This window comes from Theileria orientalis, chromosome 2 (genome assembly GCF_000740895.1).
Source record: "Theileria orientalis strain Shintoku DNA, chromosome 2, complete genome".
Taxonomy (NCBI): domain Eukaryota; phylum Apicomplexa; class Aconoidasida; order Piroplasmida; family Theileriidae; genus Theileria; species Theileria orientalis.
Window position 1 is genome coordinate 276,596 of NC_025261.1, and position 14,965 is coordinate 291,560.

At 42.6% G+C, this 14,965-nt stretch overlaps 8 protein-coding genes across 8 annotated transcripts; 3 read left to right on the forward strand and 5 right to left on the reverse strand.

Annotated features, from left to right (window-relative positions):
• Positions 1-3: 3 nt before the first annotated feature.
• TOT_020000137 (heat shock protein) lies at positions 4-1,950 on the forward strand (the record flags this gene model as incomplete). The annotated part of the gene is made up of 1 exon (XM_009691871.1): positions 4-1,950. One exon carries the CDS (start codon positions 4-6, stop codon positions 1,948-1,950), a length of 1,947 nt encoding a protein of 648 aa, XP_009690166.1.
• Positions 1,951-2,203: 253 nt separating this feature from the next.
• On the reverse strand, positions 2,204-2,386 carry TOT_020000138 (hypothetical protein; the record flags this gene model as incomplete). Its single annotated transcript, XM_009691872.1, has 1 exon — positions 2,204-2,386. The coding sequence occupies one exon, from the start codon at positions 2,384-2,386 to the stop codon at positions 2,204-2,206; it is 183 nt and encodes a 60-aa protein (XP_009690167.1).
• A 48-nt stretch (positions 2,387-2,434) lies between these two features.
• TOT_020001024 (possible RING-finger-like protein) lies at positions 2,435-4,558 on the reverse strand (the record flags this gene model as incomplete). The annotated part of the gene is made up of 2 exons (XM_009691873.1): positions 2,435-3,201; positions 3,346-4,558. 2 exons carry the CDS (start codon positions 4,556-4,558, stop codon positions 2,435-2,437), a joined length of 1,980 nt encoding a protein of 659 aa, XP_009690168.1.
• Positions 4,559-5,015: 457 nt separating this feature from the next.
• Positions 5,016-6,300, reverse strand: TOT_020001025 (conserved hypothetical protein; the record flags this gene model as incomplete). The annotated part of the gene is made up of 2 exons (XM_009691874.1): positions 5,016-5,799; positions 5,903-6,300. 2 exons carry the CDS (start codon positions 6,298-6,300, stop codon positions 5,016-5,018), a joined length of 1,182 nt encoding a protein of 393 aa, XP_009690169.1.
• A 299-nt stretch (positions 6,301-6,599) lies between these two features.
• Positions 6,600-7,911, reverse strand: TOT_020001026 (conserved hypothetical protein; the record flags this gene model as incomplete). Its single annotated transcript, XM_009691875.1, has 2 exons — positions 6,600-7,704; positions 7,739-7,911. The coding sequence occupies 2 exons, from the start codon at positions 7,909-7,911 to the stop codon at positions 6,600-6,602; spliced, it is 1,278 nt and encodes a 425-aa protein (XP_009690170.1).
• A 205-nt stretch (positions 7,912-8,116) lies between these two features.
• Positions 8,117-9,402, reverse strand: TOT_020000142 (conserved hypothetical protein; the record flags this gene model as incomplete). The annotated part of the gene is made up of 2 exons (XM_009691876.1): positions 8,117-9,081; positions 9,114-9,402. The coding sequence occupies 2 exons, from the start codon at positions 9,400-9,402 to the stop codon at positions 8,117-8,119; spliced, it is 1,254 nt and encodes a 417-aa protein (XP_009690171.1).
• Positions 9,403-9,644: 242 nt separating this feature from the next.
• On the forward strand, positions 9,645-9,800 carry TOT_020000143 (conserved hypothetical protein; the record flags this gene model as incomplete). The annotated part of the gene is made up of 1 exon (XM_009691877.1): positions 9,645-9,800. The coding sequence occupies one exon, from the start codon at positions 9,645-9,647 to the stop codon at positions 9,798-9,800; it is 156 nt and encodes a 51-aa protein (XP_009690172.1).
• A 320-nt stretch (positions 9,801-10,120) lies between these two features.
• On the forward strand, positions 10,121-14,555 carry TOT_020000144 (DNA repair protein Rad50; the record flags this gene model as incomplete). Its single annotated transcript, XM_009691878.1, is given in 28 exon segments — positions 10,121-10,243; positions 10,318-10,497; positions 10,535-10,600; positions 10,630-10,671; positions 10,703-10,787; positions 10,822-10,912; positions 10,944-10,979; positions 11,011-11,080; positions 11,111-11,178; positions 11,240-11,356; positions 11,388-11,493; positions 11,524-11,622; positions 11,703-11,824; positions 11,855-12,080; positions 12,113-12,203; positions 12,333-12,515; positions 12,561-12,591; positions 12,632-12,714; positions 12,729-12,820; positions 12,847-12,977; positions 13,089-13,172; positions 13,228-13,377; positions 13,441-13,545; positions 13,622-13,711; positions 13,744-13,777; positions 13,808-13,973; positions 14,042-14,117; positions 14,327-14,555. 28 exon segments carry the CDS (start codon positions 10,121-10,123, stop codon positions 14,553-14,555), a joined length of 2,976 nt encoding a protein of 991 aa, XP_009690173.1.
• Positions 14,556-14,965: the final 410 nt, after the last annotated feature.

Here is a 14,965-nt window from a genome sequence, read left to right on the forward strand (position 1 = left end):
AAAATGGGAAGCCCAGCAATTGGAATCGATTTGGGTACAACATACTCATGTGTCGCTGTGTACAAGGACAACAATGTGGAAATCATTCCAAACGACCAGGGAAACAGAACAACACCATCATATGTTGCCTTTACCGATACTGAAAGGTTGATTGGAGATGCAGCCAAAAACCAGGAAGCACGCAACCCAGAAAACACCATCTTCGACGCCAAGAGACTTATTGGTAGGAAGTTCGACGATAGGACAGTCCAAGAAGATATGAAGCACTGGCCATTCAAGGTCACTAACGGACCGAACGGAAAACCGAACATTGAGGTGACCTTCCAAGGGGAGAGGAAGACCTTCCACGCCGAGGAAATATCCTCAATGGTGCTCACGAAGATGAAGGAGATAGCGGAGGCGTTCATCGGCAAGTCAGTGAAGGACGTAGTCATCACAGTGCCAGCCTACTTCAACGACTCGCAGCGCCAGGCGACGAAGGATGCAGGAACCATAGCAGGCCTGAACGTGATGAGAATCATCAATGAGCCGACTGCAGCAGCAATAGCATACGGCCTTGACAAGAAGAGCGGAGGAGAAAAGAACGTATTGATCTTTGACCTGGGAGGTGGAACTTTTGATGTTAGCATACTGACGATAGAAGACGGAATCTTCGAGGTCAAGGCCACGGCAGGAGACACGCACCTGGGAGGAGAGGACTTCGACAACCTGCTGGTGGAGCATTGCGTGCGTGACTTCATGCGCCTCAACAACGGAAAGAACCTGTCCTCAAACAAGAGAGCACTCAGGAGACTGAGAACGCACTGCGAACGCGCAAAGAGAGTACTCTCGAGCTCGACGCAGGCAACAATAGAGCTGGACTCATTGTACGAGGGCATTGACTACAACACCACGATCAGCAGAGCAAGGTTCGAGGAGCTGTGTAACGAGAAGTTCAGAAGCACGCTGGTGCCAGTGGAGAAGGCGCTTGAGTCATCAGGACTTGACAAGAGGAGCATCCACGAGGTGGTGCTGGTTGGAGGCTCGACGAGAATCCCGAAGATACAGACGCTCATCAAGAACTTCTTTAACGGAAAGGAGCCCTGCAGGTCAATTAACCCAGACGAAGCAGTGGCATACGGAGCAGCAGTGCAAGCAGCAATCCTGTCAGGAAACCAGTCGGAGAAGATCCAGGAACTGCTCTTGCTCGACGTGGCACCACTCTCGCTCGGCCTCGAGACGGCAGGAGGAGTCATGACAGTTTTAATCAAGAGGAACACGACGATTCCAACGAAGAAGAACCAAATATTCACGACCAATGAAGACCGCCAGGAGGGAGTGCTGATCCAAGTGTTTGAAGGAGAAAGAGCAATGACGAAGGACAATAACCTGCTCGGAAAGTTCCACCTCAGCGGAATAGCACCAGCACCGAGAGGAGTGCCGCAAATCGAGGTCACATTCGACATTGACGCTAACGGCATCCTCAACGTGACGGCCATGGACAAGTCGACCGGAAAGTCGGAGCACGTGACGATCACGAACGACAAGGGACGCCTGAGCCAGGAGGAAATAGACCGCATGGTCGAGGAGGCCGAGAAGTACAAGGAGGAGGACGAGAAGCGCAGGAAGTGCGTCGAGAGCCGCCACAAACTCGAAAACTACTGCTACAGCATGAAGAACACGCTCAGCGAGGAGCCCGCGAAGCAGAAGCTCAGCGCCGAGGAGGTCGAAAAGGCCATGGCTGAGCTCACCGACGCACTCAAGTGGGTCGAGAGCAACCAGCTGGCCGAGCACGACGAGTTCGAGGACAAGCTCAAGCACGTCGAGAGCGTCTGCAACCCGCTGGTCACGAAGCTCTACCAGTCGGGCGGGGCACCGGCAGGCGGCCCTGACATGGCGGGCGGCGCAGGCTTCCCAGGCGGCCAGGCCCCGCCCCCGTCCTCGGGCCCCACGGTCGAGGAGGTAGACTGAGCGCGCGCACTTGGGCGTCGACTCATACCGACAATAAATGCATAATTGGGCTCAACTGTTCAATTACTTTGGAATCTCTCAATGTAGCCTTTTAATAATATACTATAACATACATCTTACGCATTACTATACATCGTACGCATTACTATGCATCTTATGAATTACTATACATCGTACGCATTACTATGCATCTTATGAATTACTATACATCTTATGAATTACTATACATCGTACGCATTATACAAGTTTACGTTTACGTGTGCGTTTGGATGAACGCCGATTGGTGCCAGGGGTAGCTCAGGGCGCAGGCGTCGGGGACAGCCGCGGGCGCAGTCGGACTTAGCGGTGGCGCGAGCCGCGAAGCAGTGTGTGGGCGCACAGCGTCAAACGCAAGTGTCGTAGGCAAGTGTTTGACGGAAGTGTCGTACGCAAGCATCGTGAGCACGTGTCGTAGGCAGAAACGCCTTAACGCTGAAAGGCGGATTCAGTCCAAGAAGATCCTCTGCGTGTCGTTCCGGTCGAAGGTGATCTTGCACTGCGGGCACTTGCGGTTGCGCGAGCGGATGCTGTTGCTCAGGCACACGCCGCAGAAGACGTGGCCGCACTTGGCGATCACGTGGTCGCGGAAGTTCTCGGAGCAGACTGAGCAGGTCATGCGCCGGCGGAGCACCGCGTTCTCCTGCGCAATCAGGTTCTCGACGTCGCCGAGGCTCGCGTCCATGCTCGGCGTCCGCGCCGCGCCGGTCCTCATGGCCGCGACGTAGTCCTGCAGCGACTTCTGCGCACGGCAGCTCCTGCGGTACTGCGCCTGCAGCTCGCAGACCGCCGAGACCGCCACGTCGCGCTGGTGCTGCATATACTTGGCCCTCTTGTGCGCGTGCGTCCACGCGTCTCGGTAGCCGTCGACGATCTTCTCCAGCGACTCGCTCTTGGCGGCGTGCGCGGACACTTTGCTGTTGGTCACCGTCACGAGTTTGTCGAACCTTTCCTTCAGACTCGCGTAGGCGCTCTCCGTCCTCGCCAGCCTCTCGCGCGTCGACTCCATTTCGTTGAGCTGGCGCATGAGCTCGTCGCACATCCTCTGCTTCTTTTCGAAGGCCATGCTCACCTCCTCCAGCTCCTCGCTTATGTTCAGCAGCTGCTCCTTGTAGAACTCGGCGTCCTTGGCTGAAGCTGGGCTGGCGGATCCGCTCGACACGCTAGCCGAACTAGCAGAACTAGTCGCAGCAGAAGCACTGGTGGCACTGGCGACTCCGGGGCTGCTAGAAACACCAGGCACAGCGGCGACACTATTGACTCCAGGCACTCCAGACACGTTAGGGGCACCAGGTATACCAGACTCACCAGTGACGCCAGTTACAGCAAAAGCACCAGACGAGCCGGAAGCGACAAAACCACTTGGAGCACTCGCGCTGGGCGGAACTGGCTGACTGCCGCCTCCGTCTCCGTCCCCTGGAGAGGCCCCTTTACTTCCCTCGGATTTGCGCGACAGGCTGCTTCCTCCCTCCCCGGGGGTGCTGCGGTCGGACGCGTTATCGCTCGCCACCGCCTTGCAAATCGAGGCGTTGTGCTGGAGCAGCTTCGATATCTTCATCTCACGCCGGTTCAGCTCCTCCGACAGCTTCGCGTTCTCGTCCTTGTACCTTTCAAGCTCCTGGTCGACGAACCTGTACTTTTCCCTCAGCGTCGCCGCCTCCCGCACCGTCTCCTGGTAGTCGGTCTCGAACGCGGTCACCTTCGTCCTCAGCTCCTCGGACATTTTGTCAAACTCCGTCTTCACGGCTGAGTACTCTTCCCCCGGCCCCTCCATCAAATGCGATATTTTGGTTCTCAGCTCTGAGTTTTCCGCCTCGAGGCGCGCCATCTCCTTGTCCATGTTCTTCGCGTAGTTGAAGAGTCTGTTGTACAGCGATGAGCCCAGTATCATCTCCTCCGTGACCTCCTCCAGGTTTTCCACCACCTTCACCTGCTCCGCGTCCGACTCCGTAGACGAGGACGCCGTTTCCAGGTCCTTCTTCGCGTCCTCCGGGCTCTGCGCTCTAAGTTCAAACTTCAGGAACGCGTTCTGCTTATTCAGTCTCGACACTTCTGTCTTCAGGCTGTTGTGTGTCGCCTTCAGCGACTTGTACTTGTCGTAAATCATGAAAAACATTTTCCCGTAGTGGTGGCAGTTGTATTTGAGCGCCTTCACCAACCCCGACTCGTCGATGTTACTGTCCGTGCGTGCTCTCCTCACTGACCTCACCAGCGCCTCCTTTTTGCACTGGAACACTCCCATGTTCGACTCTATGTACTCCTCCTTCACCTTTTCCCACTCCGCCTCGTCGTAGAAATCGTCTGGGAAGAGGAACTGGTCGTTGTCGAACATGTACACGAACTCGTCCAGGTCCACTTCTCCTTCTCCTCCGTTTGGTGCGACGTACGGGAACTTTGTGGTAAGCATCTTTTCCCAGAACATTCCTTTTTCTTCCTTCTCCTCCTGTGCTTCTCCCTTTTTTCCGTTGATTTCCGACGCTTTTGTGTTTGCCATTTTTTGGGACAGGTACAGCTCTATGTCTGCGTTCATTGCGTCCCACAGTGACGATATAGAGGCTATTAGTGACTCCAGTGTTTCTACTTTTCTGGAGAGCACCAGGTTGTTGCGATTAAGTGTTTCATTTTCCTTGCGATATTGCTCTATGCTCCTGCGTAGGCTGTTGTTATTTTGCTCGTACAGTTCTATGCTCTAAAGAATTATTATGATTCCTCTGGTTAACTAACTCTCAGTGGTAGGCTTTCTTCCAGTATGGAAACGTCTGGCCTTGAGCGTTTCTTTGAGGCCATTTTTTCTTTGACTACTCTATGTTCATGTTTCTTGTTTTTCTTCTTTTTTTTCTCTTAACTACTGGTTCTTTTTGTTTTTAATGCATACATATTTATCGTACTTTTACTTATATATAAATGTGTTGACTATATTATTGCTATTTTATTGATTTTTATGTGGTGCTTGAGCCTTCCTATTATCCTTATATTTGTTATTCTGGTCACATTTCCTTTTTTTCTGGGTTTTTCTTTTCTTCTTCTTACTAATATATTGGCTCTATTCTGTTGTGTAGCTTTTTTACTATTTTTCTTGCTAGGTAATAGCTTGGGTCCAGTGTTCCTTCCAACACCCACTGTTTCCCTCCTTCCTTTTCCTTTTTACTCACTCTCACCTTTTGGTTGATGACTACGCTTCCTGATTCCATGCTTATTCCGTTTGGAAGGCAATCGTCCATGAAGCTTGCGCACGTTGCCATGTTTACTTCTCCTATCAGTATTGTTTCATCTCCTCCCATTTTTATTTTTTCCTTTTCTTTTTTTATTTTTCCATTTTCTACTCCTTCTACTTTAAATTCCAATTTTGACCTTCTTGTTGACTCTTCTGACCAAAAGGTGTGGCAGTTTATTACATTTATTGTTGTTTCTTCTTCCTGGCCTACATCTTCTGTGTTTGTTAGCTTCGATATTACTTGGCATATTCTGTTTCTGTTATTTTTATTTTTCCACTGCTGTATTGTTTCTAATACTGTATTTATTCTTTGGTATTTTTCATTTTTTCCTCTTTTACTCTCTCCGATCCCTCCTTTACTCAGCATACTTCTCACTGATGACAACAATTCTGTTTCCAACAACACTGGGTAATTCGTTATATTTAAATTTACTGACACCACTTCATTAATTTTTTCTTTGTTTTCTCTCTTTCCATTTTCCTTTTTACCTTTTCTTTCTTGTTCCTTATAGAACGAGTGTATTTTACATTTCAATAATTTGTTTAAATATTGTTCATTTTTCGAACTTGATGTTACATTTGGTATCAATACGATATTCCTACACATTTTACTTAGTTATAGTCTACATTTTTCCCTTTTTTTTAAACTTTTTTATCTATTTTACTAATTTCCTCTAATAAATTAGCATATGCTTTTCTTACCTTGGTGATGTGCGATATAATAGGCTTGCCATTTGTGGCTGCTTCAGTTCATTTGAGAAACAGTTTGACATACATATTTGCGACTTTACTACGAACGGGAACTTTTTTGTCAGCATTTCCGTCGTAGGTTGCTGCTCCTCCACTGCCTCACTTTCCATGTCGAACCCCTTACTCTTATTATCGTCCACGTACTTTCTGTAGTAGTCCTCTATTCCCGTCTTCTCATTTTCGTATTTGACGTACACTGTTTCTTCTTCGTACTCTTCGTAGTTCGGCATGTTTATGTACCCGTATGGGTTAACTGGGTCTGCCAACAGGTCGTCGAACGGCAATCCGTAGTCCTGTGTATTTTTTGCGTCATGATCCGCATTTTGTGTTCCACTTGCGTGTACCTGCATATTAAATTTACTGTTTGTTATTACAATCGCCAATTATTAGCTCTTTGTTATAGCTACTACTTTTGGTTACTAATATTGACGATTATAACTATTCTTACGTTCGAATACAATCCTCTCCCTGTCAAATCTCCATATTCCTCGTAGTTTGTGGACTCCTTATTCTCATTCCTCTCCTCTGCTTCCGCCTCATCTATTAATTACAATCAATGTTGTCATAAACACACAGACATATACTACTATTACTACGACCCATAATGCTTAACTATGCACATCGTGTATATGTACATATCTATGCACTGCTATTTTGGCACATATTCTACGTTCATACCTGATTCACCTCTCGTGTTCTTCAGATTAATTTGCAGCTTATATTGCGGCAGCTGTCCTTCGTGTAACTTCTGACTGTAGATGTACTTTGTCACTGACTCGTTTGGTCTTGTCAGCACCACCATGTTTTTGTAGTAGGACGAGATTGCCACGAACAGGAAGTTCGAGAACCCGAAGTCCACGCTGCTCGTCGTCGATATGAACACCGTCGGACTGTACCTGTACTTCGCCACTTGCGCCAGTGACGTTATGATTTCTATTTTACTCAGGTCCATCAGCGGGTTCCAGAGCGTCTTGATGAAGTTGTGGAATATGTTCGTCTTCAGGTACTCCAGGCACGTTCCTATGAACAGCAGCATCTTGTCTGCTATTGGCGAGGCCAGCACCACTTTAAACTGAGACAGTTGCGAAGTCATCCAGATCATGTTCAGGTGAATCAGCAGGTTTACCAGTGTGCAGTCCACGTCCATTGGGAAGAGCACGTTTCCTCCGTTCGACAGCGTCGTCACCATTCTCTCCACCAGTCCGTTCAGGTCGTTGCACGCTTCCACTGACTGTGGTCCACTAACGTGCTCTCCCTCCTCCTCCTGTTCGTCCGTCAGCACGAGCAGGTCTGGTCTCGCCAGCTCTTTTATGTTCGTTCCGTTTAGCAGCGTGCTCGGGTTTATTCTTATCTTTTCTCCGCAGACGATCGTGTTAAACCCTACCGATATTGACCACAGCGACCCTCCTATTGAGTATCCGTTGTTTACTGCCCAGAAGCTAGCTTTCATTTCCACGTTTTCCATCTTTTTTACGTGCGTGTGTGTTTCTCTGTACCTCAGCTTCACGCAGTTCGCGTTAAAAAACTCCAGGTCTTCTGCGCTGTAGTACTCGAACTCCTTCGTGAAGTTAACGTTTTCTAACACGTCTATGAAACATGCTCTCATGAACTTGTACGTTCCTTCTGTGCACAGCAGTCTCGGGAACTGCTCCTGTCTTCCATCTGCTACAAACTTCGACACTAGCCACGGCACTGCTCCTGCGTGTGCGAAATCTCCGTCCGTTATCAGTATCACGTCAACATCTTCTATTTTCCTACGTTTAAACGATATATCACTCTGACTCTTACCTATTATACAACTCCAATTTTTCTTCATCAAATTCCAGTGACCAACCACAATTCAATAACACTTTCAACACGTTATCTTCGTCATAGTTCCCTTCTGTATCTTCCAGTTTAATTGTTAATTTTGTGGCTATTAATTCTCCATGGATCAACGGCTCTATGTTAACTATACTCATATTTTATGGATATTATTATTATTTTTCATGATTATATTTTTATCCATTATGTTTTCATACAATTTAAAATTAAAACATTATCAATTACTCTTGTTAATTACGTACTGTGTAGGGTACCAATTTCGCTACCAATTTATTTATAAATAACCACATATAACACATATTTTTTATCGAACACATTCTTTTATGTTACAATATTCATATATTACATGTTTAGTGCTGTGTTTAGTTTTTTTAGTATGTACTGTTGTCGATTGTACAGCACTCTTTGGTTTTTCGCAATTTCTTCTATTTTATCCGCTATTTCTACATCTGATGACACTAAACACGGCACTGTCACTGGCAAAAATGTTGTTGGCAGCATATTTCCACTGAATAGCATCGTATCGAACTTTTGCAGGCTCGAGTTGAACTTCAACGTCAGGTATCCGTTCTTCTTGCAGTCATACATCATCCTTCTTGCCAGATAACTGTCTTTCGTGTCCTCCTTTCCGGCTTCCAGTATGGATTCCAACGTTACCAGCAGCACCACCTTGTTAAATCCTCTACTTATCTTCGGTATGATTTCTATCTTATTCCCTGCCAGGTGGTAGGATGAGAACGCATTGTATGCTGTCGTTTCCAACACGTGGACTGATTTTTGTTCACTTTCGTTTATGTTTTCTACCTTTTCGAGTGTTATTAGGCTTCCGAACCTCTTCTTCTTTAACACATCCTCGTCCGCTTCCGATGCGTCCTCGTGTGTGTATTTATTCTTAATAAAAAAATCCAATTCTCCCGATATTACGTTGCTATACGTGTATTTGTACACGAATTTGTATACTGATTCGTCGAAGCATTTTTTGTTGTCTGACCTACTCCCTGATTGTGGAAGATATGACACGTTCATGTACACTGACAGTGCTCCTGGAAAGGGCGTATTATTATACACGTTGTAGGCTACTTTAAACGTCCCTCTCAGCTTCAGAACGTTGGATTCTTCAGTTGGAGGAATTAATATTATCTTTTGCAAATCGTTTTCGATTTTGTGATCTATATAGTTTGTCATCACTGTTCCCGTTATGGGAATCGGGGACAATAAATTTGAGGAAATGATCAGTCCGATGACAAATATAATCGAGTAAACAAACATTATGAATATCAATGCGAAGAAGGCGTGTATGAATCTTGCTAAAATACATTGATATAGTCCTTAAACATACCTGATAGACCCCTTCTCGACTTTTGCTTATATCCTGCGATTGAATTGACCACATTCTGCTCCAATTCCGGCAACTCGTACAAAATGTCTTGAATTAGCAATATCTTTCTAGACAATGAATCATCAACACATTTCTGTCTTCTTTTTATGATTGACGGTGTTCTAACTAGTCCGTGTTTGGTTCTAGAAAGTTGGCTGCGATAGTTTGAAGATACAGAATCGTCTTCATCATCATGACTTCTAATTTCCTCATCTTCGTTGATGACTATTGAAACACTTTTACCTTGCATTTTTGAGTTTTATGTTACAAATAACATCTCGGGCTATTTCATTCACGTATGTGCACATTTTTACAAAACCGGCATATTAAAGATTAATTATCACACACATACTGACAAATCATTCTGGGATGTTCGTTGTTAGGGAAAATCGAGATAAAAAAGCTGTTGTTACTAGAAATCCCCATCAGTTGATACAAATATTAGTTATTTATACTAATTCTGTGTATTATATAAAATGTGTGTACATTAGAATGCTATTTATCTTGGAGAGAATATTTTCACTTCTTGTCATCTCAAATCAGGAACTAGGTAATAAGACTTGGCTCGATTTGGTTTTTCACAAAGTGTTCAGCAAATCTGAAGACGAAAGTATAGACTCTAGCACTGATTCAAGTTGTTCCACTTAATATTTTACATTTTCATTTTAATATATCTTGATTCTCATACCCATTATTATATAATTTAGTTAGTCCTTTTCTTCTGACAATAAAAAATTATTGTTATATACACATTCATACAAAAAGATCATCTTTAAATAATTTTACTAAATTGCTTTGTACTGTTACATTTGATTTATGTTTTAAATGTCGTTTTGTGGTTTCTGTTACCCACAACATGGGTTGACTATCTGATTGTTTTTATTCTATTTCTATAGAATTCAACACTGTTGATTTTGGAATACAAATCAAAATGGTTATACAATAATTTATACGCCAATTTGTATATAATGACGACCCTGAATTCTTTAGAAATTAAAGGAATCCGGTCCTTCACTCCTGATAGGACAGAATGTTTGAAGTTTGAAAAGCCTTTAACATTGATCGTCGGCAAAAATGGATCAGGGAAGACGGTTAGTCATATATTCACTTTATGATTTTTACTCGTTAAATTCATATTTCTTCATTCGTATTGTGAATTTGTCAGTTTCAAAGAGATTCCACGTATATTCAGACACTTGTTGAATGCTTGAAGGCTGTCACTTGTGGAATATTGCCTCCTAGTCAGGGGAAAGGAAGGAACTTTATATTCAACAGCAAGCTAAAGAAGTGTTCAGAGGTCAAATCATCTATAAAGATGACATTCAGCAGCCATAACAATGAAACGGTAACACACATTAAACTGTAATCACAACAAATTGCAGATCGCAGCGTCTCGGTCCTATTGTATTTCTAATGACAAATATGACCCTAAGAAGCTCACGTTTAAGGTTAGTAAGGCCCGTTGCATCGTCCTTAGGCAACCGACAGTACACTGGATATAACATCAGCGGATGGGAATGTGAGTTTAGTTGTTATAAACAAATGCTTAGTTGAGGACATTGTCTCTCAAAAGCACTCAAATGGATACCACCGTTCCCTCGTATATGGGAATGTCAAGAGCCCTTTTGGACAACGGTTCGTTACACATAGTCGATAATGTGGCCTTTAGTGATATTCTGCCACCAAGATGAGAATAACTGGCCGCTGGAGGACGCGAGTAAAATAAAAGCGCGGTTTGATGACTTGCTGGAAACGGCAGGGTACGTGCATTGCATAATTAAGTTGCTTTAGGTTTACGAAGGCATTACAGTCACTCAGCAAGGCCAGGTAGGCTTCAAGCTCGATCAGATTCGTTTAGAAAGGAGCAAGAGACGTACATACTGTCCCTAAACTCGAAATTGGAAGCACACAAGCAGGAGATTATAAGGGTAAGGTCACTAATGGAGATAATTATGTAGATTGATACACTGAGGAAGAAGTGGAACGTGATCAAGGACGAGATTGATAGAATCAAACGTGAACAAGAGTAAGAAGTTGTTTTAGTTAAATGAAAACAACACATTGGATTAAAAACAAATTATCTACAGATCTTTGAAAAATAAATCGACTGTTTTGATTGACGAGATTGCATTGGTACAAAAAGATTACGAAAGCGCTTCGGCGATATACAATGAATATAATAAATGTGAAACGGATTATTTAAAGTACGCTTGGGAAATTAAATATATCTTTTAGATTGAAGGAAGAGTGCAATCTGTTATATGAGCATTTGTCTGAAATATACGATGAAAGTTTAGAAGAAATACTGAAGTTCCATTCTGATCTGTCTGAGGAGTTGAGGGTACTGAGCAACGAATTCACGCACTTATAGGAGTCGGAAACAAAAAACGATGAGCTATCTAGAACGATACACGAATTGTGTAAACAGCTATATGATTACAACAAGAAGCTAACAGACATAGGCTCACTTGTAAGTTAATAGTAAACAAAGAATATTTGGTACATAAGTGGAGATGACAAAGATGGCAATAAGCTAAATCTATTAAATAGGAAAACAGAGTCACGAGGCTTAGGGAGGACTACGAGGTGAATGAGAAGAGGATTGATCAACTGAGAACGGAGTTGTGTACAGCCTTTTCAATCGATGAGGTCAATTTCGGAGAGTTAATTGAGTTAGTTTGAAGAAGCGCAAAGGTGCATAGGTCGAAACTTGAGTTGTTATCAACAATATCGTCAATGGAGGAGCAATTGACCCTCGAGGGACAGAATTTGGAAGATGAGTTCAACTCACTTCAGTCGTCACTGCTGAACACAAAGGGTACTGCACATAATAGATTAATTATCCGTGTAGCGGCATTTCATAGCATAAGCTCAACACTAAAGTCGGTTGAGTCGAAAATCCGGGAGATAGAAGCATTGACATCAAAGGTTAGATGATTCGCGAATAACAAGTGGATTAGCTGGATGAATTGAACGACAGTAAAGACGACCTGAATAAAAAGTTAGATGAAGCCACAAATGAAGTTGCGGAGTTGGAGCAAAGACTTACCAGTAAGTTCAGTTTATTGCTGGCATACATAAGTATACACGCACATGTATACACATGTATACACAAATATACACATACACACATATAATACAGATGCATACAGATATATACACATTCATACACATTTGTAGATTTGCAAAATGAAAAGGAAAAAATGTTGAATAAGGGATACAGAATTAAGAATATGATACAGATAAAGGAAGATATAAATAAGGATGACATAAAGAGCGGAATTAACTTTTTGAATTACATATTGGATAATGACGCACAGTCAATAGACTCATACCTAAGTCTGATAAGTCGATATGGCTTAGGTAAGTTTAGTATGTATATATACGAGTAAATTAATATTATTTCAGATGAAAAGAAGCTGGTTCAAACAGTAAAAAGGTATTGAATAAACTTTAAAGGTCAATAAACAATATGTTAGAATATTTGAAGAACTCCTGGTTACAGAAGAACAAATAATACAAGAAACGCAAGAAACCATAAAAAAGCTATTTTCTCCGAAAGGTAATTTGAATTAGTGAACACAGTGATTATAGGAGAAGGAAGGGTATCAATGAGAGAGTACAGCGTAAGGAATATTTATGCTACTATTGAAACCATTGATCAAAGCGTTAATATTTATAATTGTTTAAACAGGGGGTTGAATCAGAAGCTTCAAATGTGTATTTTGAGCCTTACAATGAACTGATGAAAATACTGACAAACGATAGAATAAAGGAATACATATCATATTTCAACGGGCTGATCAATGAAGAACAAATTGATAGGTATTTTGTTAATAATTAGTGTAACCATAACAAGGGTTATGACATTGACTTTATTAAATAATTTAATGACATTAACGCAATTGACGCTGTTACAACAAATTATATTTATAGTGATCGTGGAGATTTCGATCCCGAAAAATACAACGAGTTGTTAAAAAGCATATCGGACTTGAATCAGGAACTGTCAAACAAGAGGTTGGTTGATAGACAGTTCTTGATTGTTTTACGCACAAATGACCAATTAATTTAGAGCGATGATTGATAAATATAATAAAGAATTGGAGGTTTTGTCTGGTAAAATAGCTGAAATCAACGAGCGTGCAAATAAACTTGTGTCATTAAAAGAGCAGAAACAGCAAATACTTGAGAACAAAGACCTACTGAATATTGAAATAGACGAGTGAGTTAATTTAAGCTGCAAGCTAGGATAGAAGATTGTAACAGGCGTAAAATTAATGTGCAGGAAAGAAAGTAGCTCACAAAGTGTAAAGACCTCAATGAAAAGAATCAGTGAGGAATTGAACCGAGTGAAAAACGAAAGGAATGTAAAATATCACAAATACAACAGGTTGGTTACCGTTTCAGTATTTCTGTAAAGTTATTTTTAAGGTTGTTATTATCACTGGAACATGATAACTTTGTAGTTTATACAAGGAGTATTTAAACAAAAATGAAAGAAACGCAACAATAACATCCGAATTAAGTGAACTGTTGCGTAACAGAGAGGGAAACAAGTAAGAATGATTAACACATGCCCTGACCTTAGTGTGAAGGACTTGAACTCGAACATAGAGCAGCTGGTAACAAGTGCCTTAAACAACACTCTTTAGAACGTTGACATCACAGTCAACAAGGACGAGCAAACGAAGTTGTTGGAAAAGATGAAGAAAATAAAGTTATCGCTGCAGCTGCTTACGGATAACATAGCATATAAGCACAAGCGGTATTTAATGGAAGAGTCAAAGTCGAGGTTGGACGAGCTTAAAACGGACTTGGGTGAGTTGGTAGACAAGGATTTAACGAATATTTAAAATTGAGGCGCAATGGCTAAATCTATGCTGTAGATAATAAAAATTACAACGTAATCAAAAAGACCCTCGACGAGCTGAACGCGGAGCTTTCAACGATATCGCATGAGATGTTAGTTTTACATACCACCTAGGTTTAAGTGCACGCATTAGAGTAGACAGTTATATACTGGAACAGTGTGCTTGCAGACGAATATACGCACACACATACATATTTGTATTTATGGACAAACGTATGTGTATTTATGGACAAACGTATGTGTGTGTACAAGTACATACACGTACATGTTTTCCAGCTCTACGATTAATTACTTCATTTAGTGCCAACATGAACGGGAGGCTTATTGCACTTGAGAAGAGCTGCGGCCAGAACGAGAGCATAGAGAGCAAACTCTTCGCGAAGGCGCAGTCTGAGTACATTGATTCCTACATCAAGTACAAGTGCCACGTGGAGGCCAGAGAGGTAAGAGGGCTGTTCACAGCGCTTCGCTTAGGACTTGGAAAAGTATTACAAGTTTCTGGAGTCTGCTCTGCACAGCTACCACCTTGAAAAGGTACACTATAAGCTTATAAATACAGTACAATGTCACGTTTATTAGTATCATAATGACATTGATTAGTATAATAATGACATTGATTAGTATAATAATGACATTGATTAGTATAATAATGACATTGATTAGTATAATAATGACATTGATTAGTATAATAATGACATTGTAATTGCTAATATCCTTTTAGATTTCCCACATTAACTCTTCGCTCAAGAGGATTTGGCGTGAGGTTTATGCTGGAACCCACATAGATTACATCCAGAGTATTTGCACGTTCTCCCACATTTACACGTAGTTCAATCCAAAGTTGACAAGGACTCATCGCCGATGGAAGTGACTTCCCATTCATATCAGTACAGGTTCGCATTAGTTATTGGCATGTTATTTTGTAAATTAACAAACATAT